A 24467-nucleotide genomic window follows, 5' to 3' on the forward strand; every position below is an offset into this window, starting at 1 on the left:
AAGAAAATGTTTACAATATGTCTCTTATATCTTACATATGAGAATTTTAAATTATGCTAGAGATTTTAGCAAGCATCATGCAAGTTGACATGCTTGATCTGCTTCCGCGGGCCACATAAAATGACGTGGTGGGCCAGATCTGGCCCCCGGACCTTGAGTTTGACACCGGTGTATTAGGTAATGTTACATGGCTAATACCACACAATTACTGGTACTCATTACAAAATATAATACACTGTATACTATAATTATCGTAATATACTTACGGACAATAAAAAAAAAAAAAGAAAACATGATGACCTATTGAGTCTTGTTTATGAATTAATTTTTATGCACAAAACATTTTGATTGAATCTTTGTCATGCTTTTTAAGAACACGACATTATTTCAACATTTTTGATCTCGATGGTGGAGAACCAGGTATGATTTTTTTTTTTTTTTTGGGGTGGCTCTGATTTGGATAAATGCTGACTGGACGATACTTACTGCAGGCTTGAATATCACAAAGGTCCACTCTGACTCGAGGGTCCAAGGTGAAGCACCAGGGAGCCTGCATCTGGCCTCCCGGGTTCCGGCAGTAGTTGTGGCTCCCCCATAGTTCCGGGTAGTCTTGTGACAGATGGTGACTATGAGGGTACTGACTGCTCCATGGCTGGCAGGGGTGACCCGATTTTGTGATGCTAACAGTCCCCCTGTAGTCAGCCCCGCTTCCATTATAGCAGCTCTGGTCTGTTGGGGAATCTGGAAAACATATCGTAATTCACTATTGGTCTGACCCTATTTTGCGATTGTCTTTTATCTTGTTGTCTGTCGGTTAGCTGCTTACATGGTCCAAGTTTTTCCGGTGGCACTCCTATTCTCATACATGAAGCAGCATCGTGTGTTCCTGGACGTGGTAGGAGGTGACAGCTGGGAAGCTCTAACTGCATGAGTATCATGGGATTGGATCGGGCAATAGTGTACTCGGAACGGCACAGGTCGTTCTCCAGGGCCTCACACTCGTCTCGACAGAGCGGACGTCGCCGAGGACCCCGAGAGCTCTCGTCGCACAGAGGGAAGACGTAGTAGCAAAAGGAAGGGATGGCGAAATTGGAGCACTGATCTGACAGATGAGTAGAGGTGCCTATCATTGTGAGGGCAGCTGAGAAGAAAGAGAGATGAGGTTAGATTGTTGTATGGACCAAGTGATTGCCAAAATAGAACAATGGGGTGCCTGCATGTTTAGAATTGTAATTCATTGCATTAAAAAAAAATGAACAAACATGATTTTCCTACCGGTGATGCGATTTTCACTCTCTCCCTGCATCTGGAGAGACTCCACATAAATGCTCTGGTTGCCAATGAAGCGAGCACAGGCAATGCCGCGATATGGTTGGCAAAACCCTTTTTCATGTGACCTTAAAAAAACAGCAGAAACAATTTGTTACTTACAGACCAATCAAGTTTTTTTTTTTGTTGCTTCCTGCTCAAATCGTACAGCCTTAAATTGACTTTTGCGTACGCCGGCCACCATGCGGTGATGCGTGTTCCCAGGTGATCAAGTGGTTGCTATCTATGTCTTGTTGTCACACTTCCATTCCAAAAAAAAAAAAAGTATGACAGGTGTGTTCGAAGTCCATTATCGACAACCACCAAATACACAGAAAAAAACCCAACCTCTTTTAATGCAATCAGCATTTTTTTCATCTAGGAAAGAGTTGTCCAAACCAAATAGTATTGTTATTGTTGAATATATTTCTAAGTTCTTGGTTTCACTTTTAAACTCACTCATGTGGAAAAAGCGAAAACATTGACGTCCCATCCTAATATGTTGGTTGAATGAATAAATGCAGTAGCAAATGTTTAAAAGAGGTCGAAGGAGTAATAGAACAATCAAACAAGAATATCAATTTTGATCATTACGTATCTGTAAAGAAAAGGAATATTAACGTGCACATCTTATGACAGAATTTGGATTGGATACAACTTTATTGTCAAATGTGTTGTATGTGTATTTCGTGTCATTTTGAAAATCTCAATTACATGAATCACCTTCATCACCACAAAAAAAGACCTATCACATGGAAGGTTATCAATCTGATTCACAAATAAGAAGGGAGTGTTCACTTACGTATGATCTGGCCCATGTGTAGGCATTTGCCCTGTTGATTAAAACATAATAAAACATGAATTTCACATTTTACAAAACATGGATAAATTATTGACACAATCACGCAAGTTACCATATTTTCCACACAATAAGGTGCTTTGGAGTATAAGGCGCACTTTCAATGAATGACCTATTTCAAGGCTGTTTTCATATGTAGGGCGTATTATAAGGCACATAGAATAGAAGCTACAATAGTGTCTGCGGTTGCGTTATGCATCCACTAGATGGAGCTACGCTAAAGGAATATAATACAATACAGCTTTATTGATATAGAGCCTTCAAAACCGCTGCAGCTATAACAAAGCACTTTACAAAACATTTAAAATACTACGTCCAAGAAATCCGAATATTGCTCCGTATATAAGGTGCACCGGATTATAAGGCACATTTCCGGCTTTTGCGAGAATTGAATGCTTTTGGGTGTGCCTTATAGTGCGGAAAATACAGTACTTAAACATCACAAAGATGAATGGAGAGACTGATTGACTGTGTAAACAAACCTTACCGAGTTTGACATAAAGGACACCTGTGGCATGGATCACTTTATATGCATTGGAGGCAACACACTGATAATAGCCTGTGTCCGTCGTGTCAAGGTCCGTGATCCGAAGCTTGGATCCAGCCTCAGTTTTACGGACAGTGATACGCCCTTGCTCCTGGACAACGGGGGCATCATTTTTAAGCCAGCGAATCGTCGGTCGTGGGTTACCAGCCACCTTGCAGTGGAGCGTGGCTGTCTGGCCCTGGAAGTGTGTGATATTGTTGACTGGCTCCAGGAACTCAAGGAAGTAACCTTGGCAAAGTGAAATGCAAGAGATTATTTATTAAAGTCAATTCCCCCCCCCCCCCCCCCAAAAAAAAAAATTCTCCCACTCACAGCCTCAATTAGCTCACAGGAAAATGACATATAGAAAAGCACTCAATGTAGAAGGGGAGGCAGAATTGGGGGGAAAAAGGGAAACTGTGACTCCTGCTAGCCCCAAACCACACCACCCAAACCACCATTCCCACCCGCTCCCAACCTCAATGTGGTGAGTGGCTGTTTCTGCAATCAGCAAAAATGAGGCAATAGATGGAAATGAACAACCTTGAAGTTACACCAAAATGTAACAGGACCTACAGTATGTTCCGCTAACAGCGAGTTCAGCAAAAATGCAACATACAGGTTTATCAACATAAACAAGCCTATAGCTAAGTAACACAAATTAGAATTTTACAAATTCAAAGGTTGACTGTGAATAAGGATCTTGACCATTCAATAGTTGGGGGGTATATTTTTTGCATAATTCAACTAGACTTCAGAGCGGCCCGGTGGACAGTGGTGAGCGCGTCGACCTCTCCCCAGGCCTGCTTGGGTTTTCTTCGGGTACTCTGGTTTCCTCCCACATTCCAAAAACATGCATGGCAGGCTGATTGAACACTCCAAATTGTCCCTAGGTGTGAGTGTGAGCACGGATGGCTGTTCGTCTCTGTGTGCCCCTGCGGGTGGCTGGCAACCGGTTCAGGGTGTTCCCTGCCTACTGCCCGAAAACAGCTGGGATAGGCTCGAGCAGCCCCCGCGACCCTTGTGAGGATAAAGCGGATCCTCAAAATGAATGAATGAATGAACTAGACTTCATGATAATAAAGGCGACTTTCTAAACCATTCATCAATCACATGCAAAGAGCACATCGACAACTATTAAGATCACGCCACCTCCATGCGAAGTGCATTCTTCCAACATATTTTCAGATGATTGTGTATAATCCGGGTGGCCCGGTAGTCCAGTGGTTAGCACGTCGGCTTCACAGTGCAGAGGTGCCGGGTTCGATTCCAGCTCCGGCCTCCCTGTGTGGAGTTTGCATGTTCTCCCCGGGCTTGCGTGGGTTTTCTCCGGGTGCTCCGGTTTCCTCCCACATTCCAAAAACATGCGTGGCAGGCTGATTGAACACTCTAAATTGTCCCTAGGTGTGAGTGTGAGTGCGAATGGTTGTTCGTTTCTGTGTGCCCTGCGATTGGCTGGCAACCGATTCAGGGTGTCCCCCGCCTACTGCCCGAAGACAGTTGGGATAGGCTCCAGCACCCCCCGCGACCCTAGTGAGGATCAAGCGGCTCGGATGATGAATGAATGAATGAATGTGTATAATCCCCGCCCAACCTGTGGATTACACAATGTGAAGTTGTCATGATATGGCTTTTAACAAATTTGATGCATGGTATTAATGTTTAACTTGCGAATATTACATTTGAGGGGATTCATAGTAGACTGTTAGACAAGTTAGATGCCAAATAACTCTAGCTAGCATAAATTAATTTAGAATGGATCACAAGTGTCAGACTACAGAGTGATTAAATGTGGCGGCTGCCTGCAACAATAACAAAAGGGACAATGACTTGAAGTTGTCAAAACAACCAAATGGATTTGATCATTACATAAACCGCTCATCTACCTGCCATAGAAAAACCCAACAGTCGAGATGATCGAAATGAATTTGGATGCATTCATCAGGCATGACTGGAAACCTGTGTCATTACATAAAAAAAACCCCTAACAAAAATAAAAAAAACCAGACAATAAACTGATCAGTAGTAACGGATCGTCACTGACAAAATCCAGTTTCGCTGACAACTAATGGAAACACCTGAAAAAAAATGACAGGCTGTCGATGACGAATGGGTACCGAGGACGCTGATGGATGACGAATGACAGACCTGTAAAATTTACTTGACACGCCTGCCTACGATGATTTGTCTCAGTAGGTTGGTTGTTTTGCTTCGAACGCCATGACTTCATCCACCCAATCAATTTATTGCCACTGGGAGACATTCTTTTCTTGGCAAGTTAAATGAGTGATTTTGTACACACAACATATATAATTCAAATTGTCTGTGTTTCGTTAACTATTTAAATAGTATCTTATATAGTGGAGGTTTATTGATCAATTTGACAAAAACTGTAGCTTGTCGTTTAGCCGTTATCATATACATACACACAGATACAGCTTTTGTTTGGTAGTGGTATTTTTTTAGTCCCGGTATATTTTACCAACTTCACTTGTGATGTGTTTTGTCTGCACAGTGGGTGAGGTTAGTTTTCCGTTCAGGGACTGTTCATTCTCGTCGTGTTTTGGAAATAGAAATTATGGTTATAATATCTGGGTTAAAATGTACGCATCATTAGATTACATGAACATAAATTCATTTCAAATATTAGGTTCTGATTCAATGTCAGGCCTAAGATTGACTCTGCAGCATTAACTGGAAAGGGAGTCAGAGTTTTATTTCTAGAGCAGAGAATGGCTCCACAAGGGGGTGCAAAGTCCTCATATAATCGCCGATGATTTACACCAGGGGTGCCCAAACTTTTTGGATCGAAGATCTACTTTTCGATCGACTAACCTCACAGGATCTACCCTTACCGGTGCGCGCGCGCGCACACACACACACACACACACACACACACACACACACACACAAATTTAAGATTTACCTGCTTTATTTTATTTTTTTAAATATTTTTTTTTGTGAAAATGAGACTGATAGGATGATTAGGGTGCAGCGTACATGAACACAAAAAAATATTTTACGAACATGTTTTTTGTTTTTTTTTCTCCTCGACACTCTTCAGATCTACTCGGGACCTGTCTTAAATCTACCGGTAGATCAGGATCTACCTAATGGGCACCCCTGATTTCCACAATCCAAAAGCAATTCAAATGGCTTTTTTCTTTGGTTCAGAAAGGCTGTTCTCGACCAATTCTACTGAGGCGGCATGGAGTTATGTCCGAGGGGCACATTCAAAACGTTTCTAATTTTGTTAACTTTACCACAAAACCAAACAAGCCCACCAAAGTAGCTAATTATAAAAGATGTTAGTTGATGAAATGCTGCGTATTCCTCTCCATTATTTTTTGTCTTGAGTGCAAAATGAAGAAGAAAATAGGATATGATGTCCTATTTCTGCTCATTAACAATGAGGCAGAAAGAGAGACAAAGACAGATGTAAAAAAGTAAGACTCGATTTCAGACTTGGAAAAATCAGGTCTAAACGGTGGCGCGTTTGAGGTCATTGAATTTGGTGGATTTGATTGAGGCAGAGGCAGACAGATTCGACTCTCTGTGGAAATGTGTAGTGGATGTGATTGTATTTAATTCATCAATATGACAGTAGCGTGGGACACGTCCTCTGAATTATTGTAGAAATCAATTCAATGAACAAATTATTGTCATTTTCATCTTAAAAATAGTTGAATAGAATCCCCCTGACCATGCGGCACTGGTGTGTGTGTGTGTGTGTGGTGTGAGATGAATCAGGGGAGCTGCTTCAATTGTTTGGCAGTTGCCTGCCTCCATCCGGCAATGTGGATACACAACAGCTCAAACACCTCCTTGCGCCCAATTCTACCTGTGTAAAGTCTACACAAATACCAAAAGAAAGAAAACTCCACCCATGCGCATAGTTAGACTGCGCTTTACATTTGACTTGTCCTGGGCTGAAAAAAATTGCCCTAAATGTTTATTGGACAAGGGATGATAAATACAACCTTGCTATCATATTTCATAAAGTTCGCTAACACCATTTTTTGATGTCTGAAAGGCTACCGGATTGTCTGTGTGTGAACAAACCGGAAGGTCATTGTTGCCTTGGGCTGTCAATCAAAAACTTGAGTCGTGAAATAGACTTTGCCATCCTTTGAACCAAAGTACAAAATACGACCATTTCCAATTTGAATGTTGAGCTGCGCATAGTAGTTCGCCCATTTGCAGGAGGAGCACTGGCCCCTGTTGCTCCCAATCCCTAACACTTGGAAACATTGTAGTGAAAATACAGTCAGCAGATGCATGAATGAGTAGAAGAACCCGAACTTACTAGTCAAAAAATTACTTGGAGTGTAAAGCATCATCTGTCTTACTCACTGTTTTGTGACTTGCCAAGGGCTTTTGTTGAGTCTCAAGTATCAAGGCTTAAGTGCTTGCTTGATTATTCTTATTCTCAAGAGACAGACGTAATGAAAAGCAGCTTGGGGAGCTTTGGCAAGCTTCTTCAACTGCTTGGACGAACACTCCTTTGGTAGCGTTTATCTACAATGCTTCTACAACATGCAATATTAATTTACAATATATTCATTTAGTGTCAAGAACATTTTTGCCTTGACTCACCCTTTAATGCTTGTGTTTATGTTTCCTCGTAGTTGTTCATTGTGAGGTTGCCATTAGCGCTTGCTAGCTTCATCCAATAGCTTCTTTTACTAATCAAGTGGGAATGCACAGAATTGTCTTTTTATCTGTGCACTGTGCATAACGGGCGTAAGTAAATCTATGCATGGGCAGGCTAGACTGTGTAATGGTATTTTCGCAGACTCGTTTAGGATGGTCCAGCGTAATGTTTGTGAAAACAAATGTTTTGCTTTGATGTCGGTGTGAATGTGTGAATGGCAGTGTTGTTTTGCTGCCAGTTGGGGCATCTCCTTTCATTCCCTTTAAATACTGTGTACAAAAGACGAATCTGATAGTCCTTGGCAGAAGAAAACACAGGTTTACTTTAATCCCGTGGCAGGCCGGGGTGCGCACAGTACGTTTATCAGGAACTGCAAGCACACTTCTATGACACATTTGAATCTCCCTGCACATCAACCAAATTCTCCCAACTCGTGTTACACTACCTGAGCTCACACATAGCCATGGTTACAGCAGATGTAAAGTTTAGTCTACTTTTCAAATAGTAAAAGGAAATGCTCCTGGTAGCCCATAAGGCCCAGACTCAAGCAGCGAGATGAACCAAATTCCCAAACAAACACATAAAGGCTTGCGTTGGCACAAAAATGAGGTTAGCATGAGTAGTCTATGACAGAGCTCAACGTTTAGTTTCTTTTAAGTGGAGTGTGACAAAATGTTGATCGTGTGCAGGATTTTTCAGGCTCTTGCTGGGTAGGCGTTTAAGGAAGGGGTGTCAAACTCATTTTTATCGAGGGCCACTTTGGAATTACCTTTTACTTTACAATACTTCCCTTAGGGGGCCGTTACGACAGTGAAACCGAATAAATGTTTAATCATCACATCGTATTATTACTTGTACACAACAAAAAACATATGGATTACTTGTTTTGAAATCAGTCAACTTTGTAGTTTGTTCAATTATTGACCAAGTGAGTGTAAACAGGGTAAAAAAAAATTCTTGCAAAATCTCAACGTTATTTATTACACACAACAATTATACAGTACATTCCGGTCCAGATGTGAGCAAGGCTCATGGAAGTTCAGACACATGATTTGCTTTCGCGGCCACATATAATGACATGGTGGGCCGGATATGGCCCCCGGGCCTTGAGTTTGACACCTGTGGTTTAAGGTGTTGGTTGCTAACAGCCAAAATAGTGGACTTGTGGAGTGCTTAAATCCAACTGGATTTACAATTTGGACTGGGGGAAAGGTGACAACAAACATCAACATCTGACCTCAGCTACCCAGTTCATCTTGCGTCATATGTTACCTTTTGATTACAATTATCAAGTCGTCTCTCCTTGTAATGCTAAAGGAGGTCAGTTCACAATTAGGCCTGGCAGAGAGATGACAGGTAATCTTTGACCTAACTGCAACTTGCGCCACTTGGGTCAGATGAACTCACAAAGATCGTTGCTATCCTTGAGTAATTTGACCATTGTCCTCAGATGGTATGAATGAAAGGCAAAAAAGAGTAGAATGCACATTTTACCTTCAGGCGTCGGTGCAGCTCCACTCTGAGCTTCAGCCATAACCTCTGCATCCATTGAGAGCCGGGGGTCACCTGTACAACCAGTCAGAGACACACACTAGTTTGAGCTGGTGATTAAAAAAACAAAATCCATTCTATGAGAGCGCTTCGACTGATTGTGTTGTCGTTGACATGTGACTTTGGTCATTTTTTTGAATATAGAGATCATTAACATCGTGGCTATACTCACAAACACAGCAATGACATCATAGAATTTATACCTTTATTTTAGATCTCGGATTTAATTGACAGAAAATACGGTCGTGTCCAGTCCACTCAAAAGGCGTGATTAACAGAAAGGGTCTGGTACACATAAACGCAGGTTGTGCCGCTGTTGTCACAGATAAACTGTACAATTTGAGGAGGCTAACAGACAGGGCAGCCATGTTGGCAGGGGCAATGTTTTCATCAAAGGCAAACCATGGACACACGTGTCGGCCATGTTAGCATGAGAAACAGGCCCAAGCTGCGGACATATATGATAACCCGATTTGCCATAACGAAAAGTGAATCTACTGGCAGCCATCTTGCGTTGCCACTCGCTCAGCATTCCTCACTCGAATACATAGATTTCACCATAGTGTTTTCACATTATTTTTGTCTCTATGGCGAAATGCCACAGTGTGTGGCATACGGTTGTACCAATAAGTATAGGAGAAGGTCTACATGCACATTTCATCGGTAAAATGTGATTATGAATTTTCTCTCATAAGGTAAATTTCTGAGTGCTACTCAAGGAGTCGTCTGCATCATGATGTCAGAACCATGAATAATAAAATGAAAGCAAAGCCCCTCAAGATACAAAAAAATCACTGTGAAATGTAAACCCAACCTCAGTAAGTCACAATATTGAGATAATATACCGGTACTCTGAATGGTTGATGCAAATGGAGACCTTCATTGTTTGCAAGGCGAACAACCACACACATACACACATTCACATCATCACTGAGTAGGAAACGATCCCATGCTGCCCCCACATAAGTGAGGCGAGTGTACCACTACACCACTTGATCAACACTGTGGAATCAATACACCCAACCACTGGTGATGAATCCAGAGTGTAACATGCTTCTTGCCCAAAGTCATCCGAGATGGGCTCCAGCTCACCTGGGACCCTCAACAAAATAAGAAATAGAAAATGGATGGATGGAGGGTGGTATGTTTCCTATGACAGACAGGTTTAGCATACGGAATCTCAACCACCTGGCCATGGACTGGTACCAGATCGCAAGCCATTTGGTACCAGTTTTACAGACACACTAAACAAACTTATTTTATTTTATTTTTTAAATGAGACAGGGCTCAAGAAAGTCCATGCTTGCCAAACTGCCCACCACAGGCTCCATGGAAGGACGGCTGGGTCAGCTGAGACGTCTCGGTCTCTTCCCCACGCTCTCCTTGGCAGCAGAGGCGAAGCCACAGGCAAACCCGCAGGCTGAAACACTTGCGCTCAGCTGGTCGGTGGGGGCTGTCCGATCGATTGAGTTTGAAAGAAGTTTTGTTACATAAATCCGCCTGTGCCTCTGTCAAAACGTTCATCTCTGTCACGTGATGCAAGGAAAAAGTCAGACCACAAGCTTGCAAAAATGAGTGAATAGCAAAAGTGTTTGCAGAGCTTCTTACAAAAAAGAAACAGGGCAAATAATAACGTGACAAATAAGCCTACAACTTTCAAGAAGAAAGCTTTATTTAAGACAATATTACTACTTGACTTGCACACACTAAACCCAATCTGTGTAATATGTTGCAAACAGCCTCCAAATGAGGCATTAAATCCCAAACCACCCGCATGATGACAAGCCTTTTTTTTAATTACCGGTACTTCATGATGGTACCAGTACGTTAAATAGAAACAAGTGTAGGAATCCCACTAATTATAGCATCTGAGCCATTGTCGACCAACTTTTTGGTGCTCACAAAATGGCGACAATACTCCTCAGATTGCAGAAATCTGTTCAACTCGGATGACTCGTCAATTTGTGCCAGCTTAACTCATATTGACAATGTCATGAAATATTCTTTCTGTGTTCTGCTGGGATAACACTATCTTAAAGTTACAGTGGAGTGTAAAGACACAGAATAAGTATTTTTGGATGTTCAAAGTATTTTTGATGAACGTCAGTCGATCTAAATGTTGTTGACAAAGTGATTGATTGTTGATTCTTTTGTGACAGTGAAGTCTGAAGACACAGTGTCAATACTAGGGATCTAACAATAACAGCGATACTGCGATATTAAAATGTTCATGATACTGTACCATCGGGACTTTTTGCCTGCTTCAGCCCAACACAGGATTGTAAATGACATATTAGACCAGGATATGGAATACATGACAATAAAATGCCTGGCCACGTCTATTTCTTTGTTACCACTGTTATGTACACAATCACATTAGTGTGCTTAAATTTTTTATTTTTTTTAATCAATATTTTAAGTTTTTTTTTTTTTAATCGCCAACCTCCCCTAATATCGTGATAATATCGCATTGTGATGTTTGGATATCGTCACATCCCGAGTAAGTACAGTGAATATATTTCTGAGAAAAGCTGATGTGGAAAGTGATTAATTGTTGTTTGTAATATGTAATATTTATATATATATATTGTTTCTGTTATTATAATAATAATAATACATTTTATTTATAAGCGCCTTTCAAGACACCCAAGGACACTTTACAATAACAAGAAACACAAAACACTACGGGTTGAGCAGCGGCAGCCAAAACGCGTTATGTCATTGTTTGTATTGTTTTCTATTGTATTGTCAGCTATGATTTTCTGTAATACTTTTGTATTACTGTCAATAATTTTGCCGTTCATAATATTGCATAGTTTTGTCTGATTTAGTATTTGTTGAGCATATAGATATATATATTTTTTTCTGATACTTTCTATTCTTTTCCCCTAGTTCTTTAATTCCATCCATCCATTTTCCGAACCGCTTAATCCTCACCAGGGTCGCGGGGGTGCTGGAGCCTATCCCAGCCGTCTTCGGGCAGTAGGCGGGAGACACCCTGAATTAGTTGCCAGCCAATCGCAGGGCACACAGAGACGAACAACCATCCACGCTCACATTCACACCTAGGGACAATTTAGAGCTGGCATGTCCAAAGTCCGGCCCGGGGGCCAAATCCGGCCCGCGGTCGAATTTCATCCGGCCCTCGGCCCCTGTCATAAAATCAGTGCCGTCTGGCCCGCAGGTTGGGCGCAATGGAACACGTGTTGCATTGACTGAGGTCTCGTAGACTGGTGAGTGATGTTTCATAGAGTACTGCTTCCCTCTAGTGGCTAAATACAATACAATACAATACAATACATGCTGATTTATATAGCGCTTTCACAACAGCGGCAGCTGTAACAAAGCGCTTTACAAAACAGTTAACATAAAGTAAAATAATAAACACAACACATAACATAAAACACGGACAGTCGTGCAGTCCTAACCACTTTTCCGTCACACGCTTTGTTGTTTGAAGCGGTTTGAGATGAAAGAGGAGAGAATCAAAGTGTCCTTTAACCAGTGGATCAGAGACGTCATGCTCAAAATGTGCACACGTCGGCTACAAGCTAAGTTTCAAAGTCAACAAGAAGCTGTAGCATCCATTGACGAAAAAAGAGATTGGTTCACTTCTCCTGTCCCATGGAAATCCATTTCAATTCCAAGCGGCAACTCACGGTTCCAAATACGCATCGGCGCTCTTCGCCAACGCTCCTCTCTCCTCATCCTCAACTTCAGCGGCCATCCATCCAGCCGCACCAACGGCAACTGTCCAACAGCGCTGACATAGCCACTGAACAAATCGGGGTTGTGAAAAATGCTGCCCATTACTGGCGCAAAAAACACAAGCGCCCCAGGTCTGTCCAGCACCGACAGTCAATGGCGCCGACATTCCTCCCAATCAAAATCTGTGCTGGTACAGGCGTGCTGCCGAGAAGGCGCAACCACCAAGCACAGATACTGCTCCTTTGACGAATGTCGTGGCCAAAAAGCGCTGAAAACAGTCCATATCAGGTCCACACAATGAAACAACAAACAACATGTGACAAAACAAAAGACAAAAACAGCAAAAAAGAACAAAAAAGAACAAAAAAGCAAGGCTCTTGAAGAGCACTTGCCGAAGGCTGCCTACTCGGGCGCCATCTTGGAAAAAAAAAAAAAAAAAAAAAAAAATGAGTAATAGCATTCACTAAATGAGTAATAGCATTTGGACACTAGAGGGCATCACTCACGAGTTAACAAGACATCACACCGTGTTTATATTGACTGATATGTCATATTTCAAATGATCCTTGCAGTTGTGGATATGTGTATTGCTTGTTCATTTCCCTGTTGTTCGAGTCAAAGGTTTTGTGACTATTGAAAAGTCATGGTGATACATTTTATGTTTCAAATCAATCAATTTGCACTCAGGAGACTTCTGTTTAAGAAAAAGTCAAGTGAATAAGCAGTTGCATGTGATATACCTGTTTCAAATGAACCAAAAGAAATTCTTAAGATTGTTGAAATTAAAATAAAAATGGAAATGTGAAACAGACTGGCTTACTAAAATTTGTTGAACAATATTGTTGTTCAATGTAAAGAATGTCAGCCAAGGTCGGCCCCCCGACATTTTACCACATAAAATCTGGCCCCCTTGGCAAAAAGTTTGGAGACCCCTGATTTAGAGGATCCAATCAGCCTGCCATGCATGTTTTTTGGAATGTGGGAGGAAACCGGAGCACCCGGAGAAAACCCACGCAGGCCCGGGGAGAACATGCAAATTCCACACAGGGAGGCCGGAGCTGGAATCGAACCCGGTACCTCTGCACTGTGAAGCCGACGTGCTAACCACTGGACTACCGGGCCGCCCAGTTCTTTAATTGTAATAATGAATACGTTTTTGCTTTGGCATCCATTAGATTGTGAAAGTGTACCAGAAAGTTTTTCGCATTACATCCAGTTTCACACTGCTTTGAATGTGTCCAGTTACAAAGAAGGAAAAAATAGATATGTTGTTCGATATTGTGTGTTCAAATCCAGCCAAACGGGCGGAAATGCTGCAATAATGGATGGATGGATGGATTGAAGGTGTTGATTGTTGAATTTTTTCCTAAATTCAGCCTCAATTAAAATAGTATAGGTGTAAGAAATCATTATTTATGTCAACTTGCTACAAGTAGCAGGAAGCTAGCAAATTGCATTTCATATTCACACCAATTATTGCAAACTAAATAGGTTGACCTCACTGATTTATCGTGCATACTAACAACAACAATAATGTTCGTAGAATATACTGTACATTCAAGATAAAATAAACACAGCGGTCTCGTTGCGATACGAATGCTTGAGTTAAAGTGTCTTCAAGATGTCCTCCAGCTCAACCGCACTGTTTCCAATGAAGCTCACAGGATCTGATTGTTTTGGATAGACGTCACTTTCAATGAACCTGATTGCAGGTGTCAAAACAGTCAACAACGGTGATTGATTACTTGTGTCCAAAGTTTTGGAAAACTGTGATTAGATCTCTCTGATCTTTTTTTCAAGGCTACATATGAGCTCGGCTGTTGCATTCCAACAACCTGCTGCCTCTGCCATGAAAGGGCCCTTTGAGAACTAAGAGGCCAAGACACGAGTCCATCTATTGGGGTTTTTACGGAGGGCCTTCTGGCACACTTCAACACTTTCCTTCTCTAGTTTAAACAGTTTGTGTGTGTGTGTATATATCTCCTGCTGCCACGAAAACCCCAAAAGATTTGTTTCTGCCGGACATTTTTAACCCAGCTACAGCGTGTAAACTCTTTTCTGCTTTGTCTTCAGGACAAAACTATTCATTTCTTGGCATACGAGAATACACAGCACAGACTCAGAATTAAGATGAAGATTGTTGAGGCTCTTGTCAAATAACATGAGTATAAATTTCATAAACAATTCTCAGGCGCGCCAGTCCCATCATTCTAAGCAGTTGTTTCTGTTCCTATGAAAAAAAAACAGACTGACATAACTTCTTTTGACGAGTTTGCTTGATCAAAAACTGCAGAGATGTAATGTTACCTAATTAACACTGAATATGGCAAATCTCTAGAAGAGGGGTCTCAATTTTACCTGGTGTTTTGTTTGTCATACACTAGAGAAAAAAAAAATATATAGATATACACAGACACGCATGCAAACACACACACACACACACACACACACACACAAAAAAAAACAATCCTCATCTCACCCCTCGGGTGGTGTCCGTCCCTCATTCAGCTCGGGTCCTCTACCAGAGGCCAGGAAGCTTGAGGGTTCTGCGCAGTATCCTTGCTGTTCCCAGCACTGCACATTTCTGGACTGAGATGTCCGATGTTGTTCCCGGGATCTGTTGCAACCACTCATCTAGTTTGGGGGTCACTGCCCCGAGTGCTCCGATCACCACAGGCACGACTGTCACCTTTACCTTCCAGGCTCTCTCCAGTTCCTCTCTGAGCCCTTGGTATTTCTCGAGTTTCTCATGTTCCTTCTTCCTGATGTTTCCATCACTTGGGACCGCTACATCCACTACAACGGCTTTCCTCTGCCCTTTATCTATGATCACGATATCTGGTTGGTTCGCCATTACTATCTTGTCAGTCTGGATCTGGAAGTCCCACAGGATCTTCGCTCTGTCATTCTCCACCACCTTCGGATGTGTTTCCCATTTTGACCTTGGGGTTTCCAGTCCATACTCCGCACAGATGTTTGGTGGTACATCCCGTGTAGGGGCTTGTCCTCCCATGATGGTCCCTCTTCCAGCGCCTCATCTTCTGTTCCCCATTGTCTGAGACATTCTCTGAGTACGTCATCCGTTGGAGCCTTCTCCTTGATGTATTCATGGAGCTTGGATGTTTCATCCTGGACAGTGGCTCTCACACTCACTAGTCCCCGGCCTCCTTCCTTTCGGCTTGCGTACAGTCTCAGGGTGCTGGATTTGGGATGGAACCCTCCATGCATGGTTAGGAGCTTTCGGGTCTTAACGTCCGTGGTCTGAATCTCTTCCTTTGGCCACCTTATTATTCCTGCAGGGTATCTGATCACTGGCATGGCATAGCAGTTTATTGCCCGGGTCTTATTCTTGCCATTGAGCTGGCTTCTTAGGACTTGCCTCACTCGCTGGAGGTATTTGGCCGTAGCCGCTTTCCTTGTTGCCAGTTCGAGGTTGCCATCGGCTTGTGGTATACCAAGGTATTTGTAGCTGTCCTCAATGTCTGCTATTGTTCCTTCAGGGAGTGAGACCCCTTCAGTGCGGACTACCTTTCCTCTCTTAGTCACCATCCGACTACATTTCTCAAGCCCGAATGACATCCCGATGTCGTTGCTGTAGATCCTGGTTGTGTGGATCAGTGAATCTATGTCCCTTTCACTCTTAGCATACAGCTTTATGTCATCCATGTAGAGGAGGTGACTGATTGTAGCTCCTTTCTGATTTCTGAGGCGGTATCCATAGCCTGTCTTGGTGATTACTTGGCTTAGGGGGTTCAGTCCTATGCAGAACAGCAGTGGGGAGAGTGCATCACCTTGGTATATGCCACATTTGATGGACACTTGGGTAAGTGGCTTGCCATTGTCTTCAAGTGTCGTTTTCCACATCCTCATCGAGTTCGCAACGAAGGCTCTTAGGGTCCTGTTCACCTTATACAACTCCAAGCATTCAGTGATCCATGTATGTGGCATCGAGTCATAGGCTTTCTTGTAATCAATCCAAGCTGTGCACAGGTTGGTACGTCGGGACCTGCAGTCTTGTGCGACTGTTCTGTCAACCGGGAGCTGATGTTTGGCTCCTCTGGTATCTCTACCAATGCCCTTCTGCGCTTCGTTCATGTATTGATCCATGTGTCCACTTATCTTAGCCGCAATGATGCCTGACATGAGCTTACATGTTGTGGAGAGACAGGTTATTGGCCGATAGTTGGATGGCACCGCACCCTTCGAGGGATCCTTCATGATCAGGATCGTTCGCCCTTCGGTTAGCCATTCTGGGTGAGTCCCATCCCTCAGCAGCTGGTTCATTTGTACTGCTAGGCGCTCATGGAGTGCTGTGAGTTTCTTTAGCCAGTAGGTGTGGACCATGTCCTGGTGCTGTCCAGTTCTTCATATCTGAGACTCTTTCCCTTATGTCTGCCACTGTTATGGTAACTGGGTTCTGTTCAGGGAGGTTGCTGTGCTCCTCTCTCAGGGTCACCAGCCATTGTGCACTGCTGTTATGTGCAACCTCCTTCTCCCATATGCCTTTCCAGTACCTTTCAGTTTCCAGTCTTGGTGGGTCAGCTCTGTTGTTAGGACCCTGCCACTGAGTGTACACTTTCGCAGGTTGTGTTGCGAACAGCCTGTTTATTCGTCTGGCCTCATTCTCTTTCGTGTACCGCTTTATGCGACTGGACAAGGCTTGGAGCGTTTGTTTGGCAGTTTCGAGTGCTTCAGGTATGGTCACCTGGATGTACCTCTCGGGTATCGGCCTTTTCATCATACCTCTCTGGGCCTCCATCAATTGACTCACATCTTTCCGGGCCTCCTTGATCTTAGCCTCCAACGTCTTTTCCATGGTGGGTAACGTATCTCATGGCTTCCATGGTTGCTCTTATAGCCCAGAGTCTCCAGGATCAATGATGCTGAAGTGTATATCAGCTCATTGGTTTCTGTGATGGTTACGGTAGGGATCGCCCTCAGTGCTGCATTCACACTTTCTATGAGACTTTCAGATGGTACTTCACATAGCCGTTGTAATCGGTTTCTAGTTTGCCCAGCTTTCATTCTTGCCATGATCTTAGCTTTCAGGTCAGTTGCTGCCTCGCTCAGCATTTCATTCATTGGGGCTGGCCACCCAATCTCATCATCTGCAGTCATTGGGGCTTGCCTCCCAATCTCTTGTATGACCTCCTCCTCTGATCTGGCAGGCTGGGGCCCTTCACCATGGAACCTGCGTTGTACCTCATCAATCTCAAGTTGTGACAGCAGTTGTCGTTTGTGGATGTGGATGTTCCACTGGTTAAAGGAAACTTTGATTCTCTCCTCTTTCATCTCAAACTGCTTCAAACAACAAAGCGTGTGATGGAAAAGTGGTTATGCCTGCATGACTGTCTGTGTTTTATGTTATGTGCTGTGTTTATTGTTTTACTTGATGTTAACTGTTTCGTTAAGCGCTTTGTTACAGCTGCCGCTGTTGTGAAAGCGCTATATAAATCTGCATGTATTGTATTGTATTGTATGTTGGAACACTGAGCTACTAGTTGTTTCGTGGTCAACCGTGACTGTGGGTTTCGAAGTAACCATTTAGCCCAATTTCTCTGCATGTACCCCCTCTGACTAGGGTTGCTTGAGTAGTAGCATTCCAACAGAGCCATGTTATCGCATCTCGCCCATCTCTGCTTTGTTCCAGTAGCCCATTTTTCATCAAGGTGCTCTGGTTCCCCAGCATCTGACGCAGACCTTGTTTGGCCGGGCGACGTCTGAGCCGGCATGTCATTCGTTTTATTGTCTCTCATCATTGTATGAGGTAGGCATTATATATGGTTATATATGGTAAATATGGCAGGCTGATTGGCCGCTCTAAATTGTCCCTAGGTGTGAACGTGTGCGTGGATGGTTGTTCGTCTCTGTGTGCCCTGCGATTGGCTGGCAACTGATTCAGGGTGTCCCCCGCCTACTGCCCGAAGACGGCTGGGAAAGGCTCCAGCACCCCCTGGTGAGGATTAAGCGGTTCGGAAAATGTATATATATATATATATACCGTATTTTCACGACTATTCGACGCATCGTACTAATGGCCGCAGTCTCAGTAATGCGTGACATTTCTGTATTTTACACATACACAGGACGCATCGTACGAATGGCCGCAGTTTTACAGTGGTAAAACCACCAGCTTAAACATACGGCATGCATGCGCGCACTCTAACATGTTAGCTTGAAGCATACGGTAGCATGCCAAGACATACAGATAAGATAAAAACACGTTTTTAAAAAGGCAACGAAACCAGAACTGAGTTTGGGTGTATTTTATTTAGCCATCGTACAATGTTCTCACGTTTTTCGATCAATCATCACCCAGAAATCCATCAAAGTCCTCATCCTCTGTATCAGAAGCAGAGGACTGCACATCTCAGTTGTCATTGAATGCATCACATGCTAGTGTGAGTTGCTACGCATTGCCGAGCGGAAAGAAGGAGTAGCAACAGCAAAGTCAACATTTCTCTCGTGTGAAGCTTTCCCACATTTGAAAGTAAAGAACAGAGCGAAACATGGTGGCAGCGCGCGTGTGTGTAGAAAGAATTGAACAATTGTGCAAGTACCGTAATCCATCAAAAACGCCGCGTTCCCTCTCGTTGTTGCGTATTGTGGCGTAACTCGCCAAGCGCTGCCTCTCACTCTTTGTAAAGTTGTAAAGTTGTGTTTGCCACCGATCATCCATTGTTCCCATGCCGTTTGCAACTTTACTTTGAACGCCCGGTTGATGCCAATGTCCAGCGGTTGGAGTTCTTTAGTCAAGCCTCCGGGTATAACGGCAAGCTCAGAGTTCATTTGCTTGACTTGTTTTTTCACCGCTGCTGTGAGATGGGCACGCATGCCAAAAGCATAACCGGTGGCTTTAAGTTTGAAATGAGCTTCGTAGGCGTGTCTTTTTGTCGAATTTATTTTCAGGGGTTCTTAGAAACCAAAACCGGAGTTGTTTTGCAACAATGCACATTGCCACACTCTATACAAGTGTTGGTACTGGCTTGAGGCGTCCACTTACACGCCCACCCTTCACCATTGGCGGACTAGCTTGCCTGTCCTCTCTCTCTCCCTCTCTCTCTCTCTCTCTCCCTCTCCATATATGTATATATACACGCCCACCCTTCCCTGATTGGCCGACTTCTCTCCCGCGTGCCTGGCCACAGTCACTTCCGCCTTTTCTCTATATAAACAGCGTGTCGGCTGTCAGTCAGATTTTGGAACTCAGCGCATATAAAGGACGCTCCGCACCATAAGGCGTCCTGTCCATTTTGGAGAAAATGTAAGACTTTTAATGGCGCCTTATAGTCGTGAAAATACGGTGTGTGTATATGTATATGTATATATATATATATATATATATATATATATATATATATATATATATATATATATATATATATATATATATATATATATATATATATGAATATATTTACATACATATATATATAGTTTGAGATTTTATTTTGTTTGGGTTTTTATTAATTCAGTTGGGGAAAATGCTTCATTTTCAGTTTTTATTAGTCTTGGTATTAGTTTTTATTTTTTAAATATAGAGAGGATTTGTTAGGTTTAAAGGCCACTAAAGGCGCTTTTCTATGAGCCTTGCTCCACACCACACTTGGCACCTGATGTTCGCTTCTTAATTAGACTTTTTGGGGCAGAGTGATTCATTTACATCCGATTTTCTGAACCATCTTCGAGCTGATTCTAAAGCGCCAGCCATCTGGGACCGAACTGGGCCATGTTATGAGTCTCAACTGATTGGACAACAGCGATAAAAAATAGTATATACATTAAAAATACAGTAATAGTGTTTGAAAAACAACCATATTTACAATTCTACCGGTATATGCTAATGGATGCATTTCTGATGATTAATGGTAAAATGTATGCTTCTCATTCACTTGAATGGGAGGTCTCCAGCAGCCAAGCAGAATCTCACTGCTCCCACGGCCCGACCGATCAAGGCCCCAGTCTCGGGGATGGAGGCCTACAGGCTTCAGGCACCACTATGTGAGGACGACGAGCAGTTGACTGGGAGATGCTGACAAATGAATGAGAGTGAATTCTCCATTCTGAACGATTGAGCGCTGGCATTGAGATTTGCATCCTTCTCACGAAATCTGTGTCACTATCGCACTATTTCATACATGGTACATATGAAATTGTAAATATGGTTCAATATTGTTGTGAAACACAAAATATTTGTGCTTATGTATACACTGTATTTGTCTCGACAGCTGGTGGCTGTCTTCAACTCTGAAATCGTTTTTTTTGATTATATGTGGACGCTTCTGTGCATTGTGTGGGCTACACTTTGCGATGTTGACACATCATGCAATGGGAATTCATATTTTGAATCGCTCCAAAAACAATGGCCGCTACTCGCCAGTTGCGAATGTAAATATTGCAGCGCAAACACACTGCATTTAATCCCTCCCCCACCCTGCCGCGCGCCTGTTGTAATGGAAAAGCAAAGGAGTGTGGTGTGGTGCTATGCATAGCTGTGGAGCTGTTTGGAGGTGAATGGAAAAACACCTGCCGTAAGTAATGTGTGATAAACTAAAGCAAGGTACAGTTTTTAGTTCGTTTTATAAATTTAAAATGTAGTTTCGGTTAGACATTAGAATCGCTGCCCTCAAAAGCCTATTTTGATGAAAATCATAACATGTATTAACTTCATTTGACCAACTGCCTGAACTGCATTTGAATGATAATAGCTTTTGATTTGTTGGCCCTCAAGCGATTGGTGTGAACTATCTGTACACATAACAGTTGTCTTATCGTCAACAAAAGCTGACATTATCTCCCATGTCTTCATCAAATTCCGGTAAATAAGGTCCTTTTGAGTTCTCCAGTTGAGACCAAATTGGCCCTCTCTTTGTCTTTCACTGAGCTTAGAGTCTCAAGTTTTCTATCATGGGGTTTATGCAGTGCCTCTCAGTAACCCCTTTAAAGGCTGGTCTTAGGAGCTCCAACAAGCTTTTGGGTGCAAGTGAACAAGGAACAAATGCTTTTATTTAAAAACTGGTGATTGTATCCACCAGTCAATTATTCCTCTTTTGTGTATGATACTCCTGTATTGCATACAATGGAGTCGGTTTAATTAACACCAGTCAAGAGAAAAAAAATTATTTGCTTTGCTCCCAAAAACACTAAAACAACCAAGCAGTCTTATTTCTGGTTGTTCAGTGTGTGACAGATATAACATGCAGAGGAAGGGCCCGGAATCGAACCCACAACCTCTGCACTGTGAGGAAGACATGCTAACCACTATCCACAGTCATAATATGTCAAGCATATTTCTATACATTTCAATTTGTGGCCGAAAATTCAGGACTGCTGAAGGAAGAATGCACTAGTAACAGAGTCGCATGTACAATTTTCCCCCGTCCCACTGAAGGGGCAAAAGGTTTACAAAGGTGACGAATGTTCACGCCAGGGTTCATTCAAGGTCACAAACGTTCGCCAACCGTTCTCCAGACGGAAGCCATTAAAACTGTTGATGAATGTCTGGCGAATGTTTGGCAAACATTTGCGACCTTGAACGAAGTCCGACGATCCTTGACGTGAATGCGCATTTGCTACCTACACAAACACTCACATACGGTCGCCCCACAGCGGGATTGTCCTATGTTCGCGTTGTTTTTTAATTCCCTTTTTTTGTGTTATGCAGTTCTGTCATTTCCTTTCTGTATCACAACGATTTTTTTTCAACAAATTACAGAGCAAATAGTAATAGTGAACTGGAAATCTTGCACAGTCTCTGGAAACCAATCTTAGACGTACACAAAAGTGGAGCTTTCATTTTTGAATAAATGTCATAAAAACTGAAGTGGCCGTTAAACCCAGAACATGGCTCCGCAGTTGAATCGACAACGCAATGTGACTCTCTCAATCACACAAAGACTTGCCATTCTGATGAACCCTCATGACCTGCCTGCCTGTTTGATCCCCCGCACCTTTGGACCACTTGCCACCCCACCCCAAGACCAGTCATATAGAGACGTTCAAATAAACCACTTGAACGCTAAACTGCCTATTCCTATTTTTTGCACTTCTTTTCGCCTGTAAGAAAGTTATGATTCTTTAAAAGGAGCGAACCGCACCTGTTGTCTGTCTTAATGCACGTAACATGATGAAAACAGATTGAAAAGAAAATTTGCTCAAATGGAACCAAGATAAAACCGTGTTCATTGAATCAATTATTTTAGGCTGAAAAGACTTGGAGTATCTGTCCTCATAAGAGGAGAAGTAATGCTAGCCAGAGGGCATCAAGGCAAATTCTGTGGGGAGGACATGTCCTTTTTGGTTGATTATTTCTGCAGCTTTTTTAGGGTTATTTTTGGGGCGGGGGGACGGGGGGGCTTGCACTGCCAGCTCATTGAACTTTTGTTGTCGTTTATTTCCAGTTAGTCCAGGGAAAAAATAAGCTCAAAAGGCTTTGGTGGGAGAAAAAAAACTCTATTAAAAACGGATGAATATGAGACATAAAATATTTTGACAGATGGAAAAGGAGTTGAGCTGCAATACATTTCCCTTAGATTTAGCTTCACGATATGTTATGCACTCGTGTTCAAGACAAACTTTGACAGAGAGTCAAACATATTACCAAAGTATTTGTACAATTCCAGCTGTGCCTTTTAGGAACGACGCTGGGTTTCAGTGTTGTTGTTTTAATTCTAAAATTCAAGATTACCTTCTTGGTCTTTAGAATGTTGGACAAAAGCAGCTCTTTGTCTTACGGCACCTGTAAATTACTTCAGTCATGGCTTCTTTTTTTTTTGAAAACAGTAAGTAGTAACTGGCATTTGTAAATTTGTGAGACAAAGAAGTATCACCATAACACTGACTCGGACTCCACTGTATTCCCATTTTTAAAAAGTGAGCACAAGCAACATAACATTATTTTGCAATGCCTTTTTTATATTTATTTATTTATTTTAGCAATAATTTTTGTTTTTGTCTCGACTGATTATGTGACTATCAGTTAGGAATCAAAGTGTTTTAGTGAAGGTCGTCATACAACAGCGCCCAAAGTGATGCAGAAATCTTATGACTGAAGGTCAATATTCACTTATTGGTGGAAAAAAAGAGTGGTGACATATTTGAATGGTCGTGGGACCAGGTCATGTAATTCGGACTGAAGGCCAGCAGATGAAAAGTGTGAGGAAACAACACCGCCAATATCCACAGAATGCCAGGCTAATTTTGTGGAGAACTCATTTATTCCAATATAATGAGCGAACTATCAGGAAAAGGGCCTAACATGATAATTTTGAGGAAATACAAAATGATTAGTCCAACAAATTCAAGATTGCACTGGAAAAAGACGGTATTTAGTACTTGTATGGGTTCTTTGTGTTTCAAGAAATCACTTCTACTTTCCAAGCCCACCTCCTGTGTGAAAGACATCTCTGTGTCTGTGTGCAATTATGACCCCCACCATAAAACTTAAGGGCCAGTATATCTGATGACCTCAAGGTGAAAAGAATCTTAACTGCCTTGAGGCCACATACCATGGGTACACTTTAAGCCGGGCCTTCAAAATCTTTAGGTTCAGTTTAGTTACAACGACTGGAATGAACGGTCCAATTTACGGCTATTTAGCTGAACGCCCGATGCCATTTTGAGGTTGATGTTTTTCCAAATTTTTGGCAGAAACGTTCGAGGCAGATGTATGCTGCTCCTTCGGAACAGTGTCCAAAGGTAATGAAATGATGGCAATGAAATTTAGAAAATACCTCAAAGATATGCCTGTATATCAGTTGATGCAAATTCGATCAAATTTAAAATTTGGAATTCAAATACAAGAAAAGTCACCAGGGTTTACAGGCATTTTTGAAAATAGATTAAACTGGAATGCTTCGGAA

The 24467-nt window shown here is 42.4% G+C and overlaps 1 protein-coding gene across 2 annotated transcripts in view; it reads right to left on the minus strand.

The window, feature by feature from the left end:
• The window catches only part of ror2 (receptor tyrosine kinase-like orphan receptor 2), a 61312-nt gene that overhangs the window by 4374 nt on the left and 32471 nt on the right, over nt 1–24467 (minus strand). The window contains exons 2-8 of one of the 2 annotated variants that reach the window (XM_052050074.1): nt 10218–10351; nt 8842–8913; nt 2655–2942; nt 2111–2141; nt 1276–1397; nt 827–1141; nt 487–741 (exon numbers count right to left, since the gene is read on the minus strand). In XM_052050074.1, coding sequence (XP_051906034.1) covers nt 487–741; nt 827–1141; nt 1276–1397; nt 2111–2141; nt 2655–2942; nt 8842–8913; nt 10218–10351 — 1217 coding nt within the window. The remainder of the gene's footprint in view (nt 1–486; nt 742–826; nt 1142–1275; nt 1398–2110; nt 2142–2654; nt 2943–8841; nt 8914–10217; nt 10352–24467) is intronic. The other variant, XM_052050075.1, reaches the window with a different exon arrangement.

Source organism: Hippocampus zosterae, chromosome 18, assembly GCF_025434085.1.
Source record: "Hippocampus zosterae strain Florida chromosome 18, ASM2543408v3, whole genome shotgun sequence".
NCBI classification, from domain to species: Eukaryota; Metazoa; Chordata; class Actinopteri; order Syngnathiformes; family Syngnathidae; genus Hippocampus; species Hippocampus zosterae.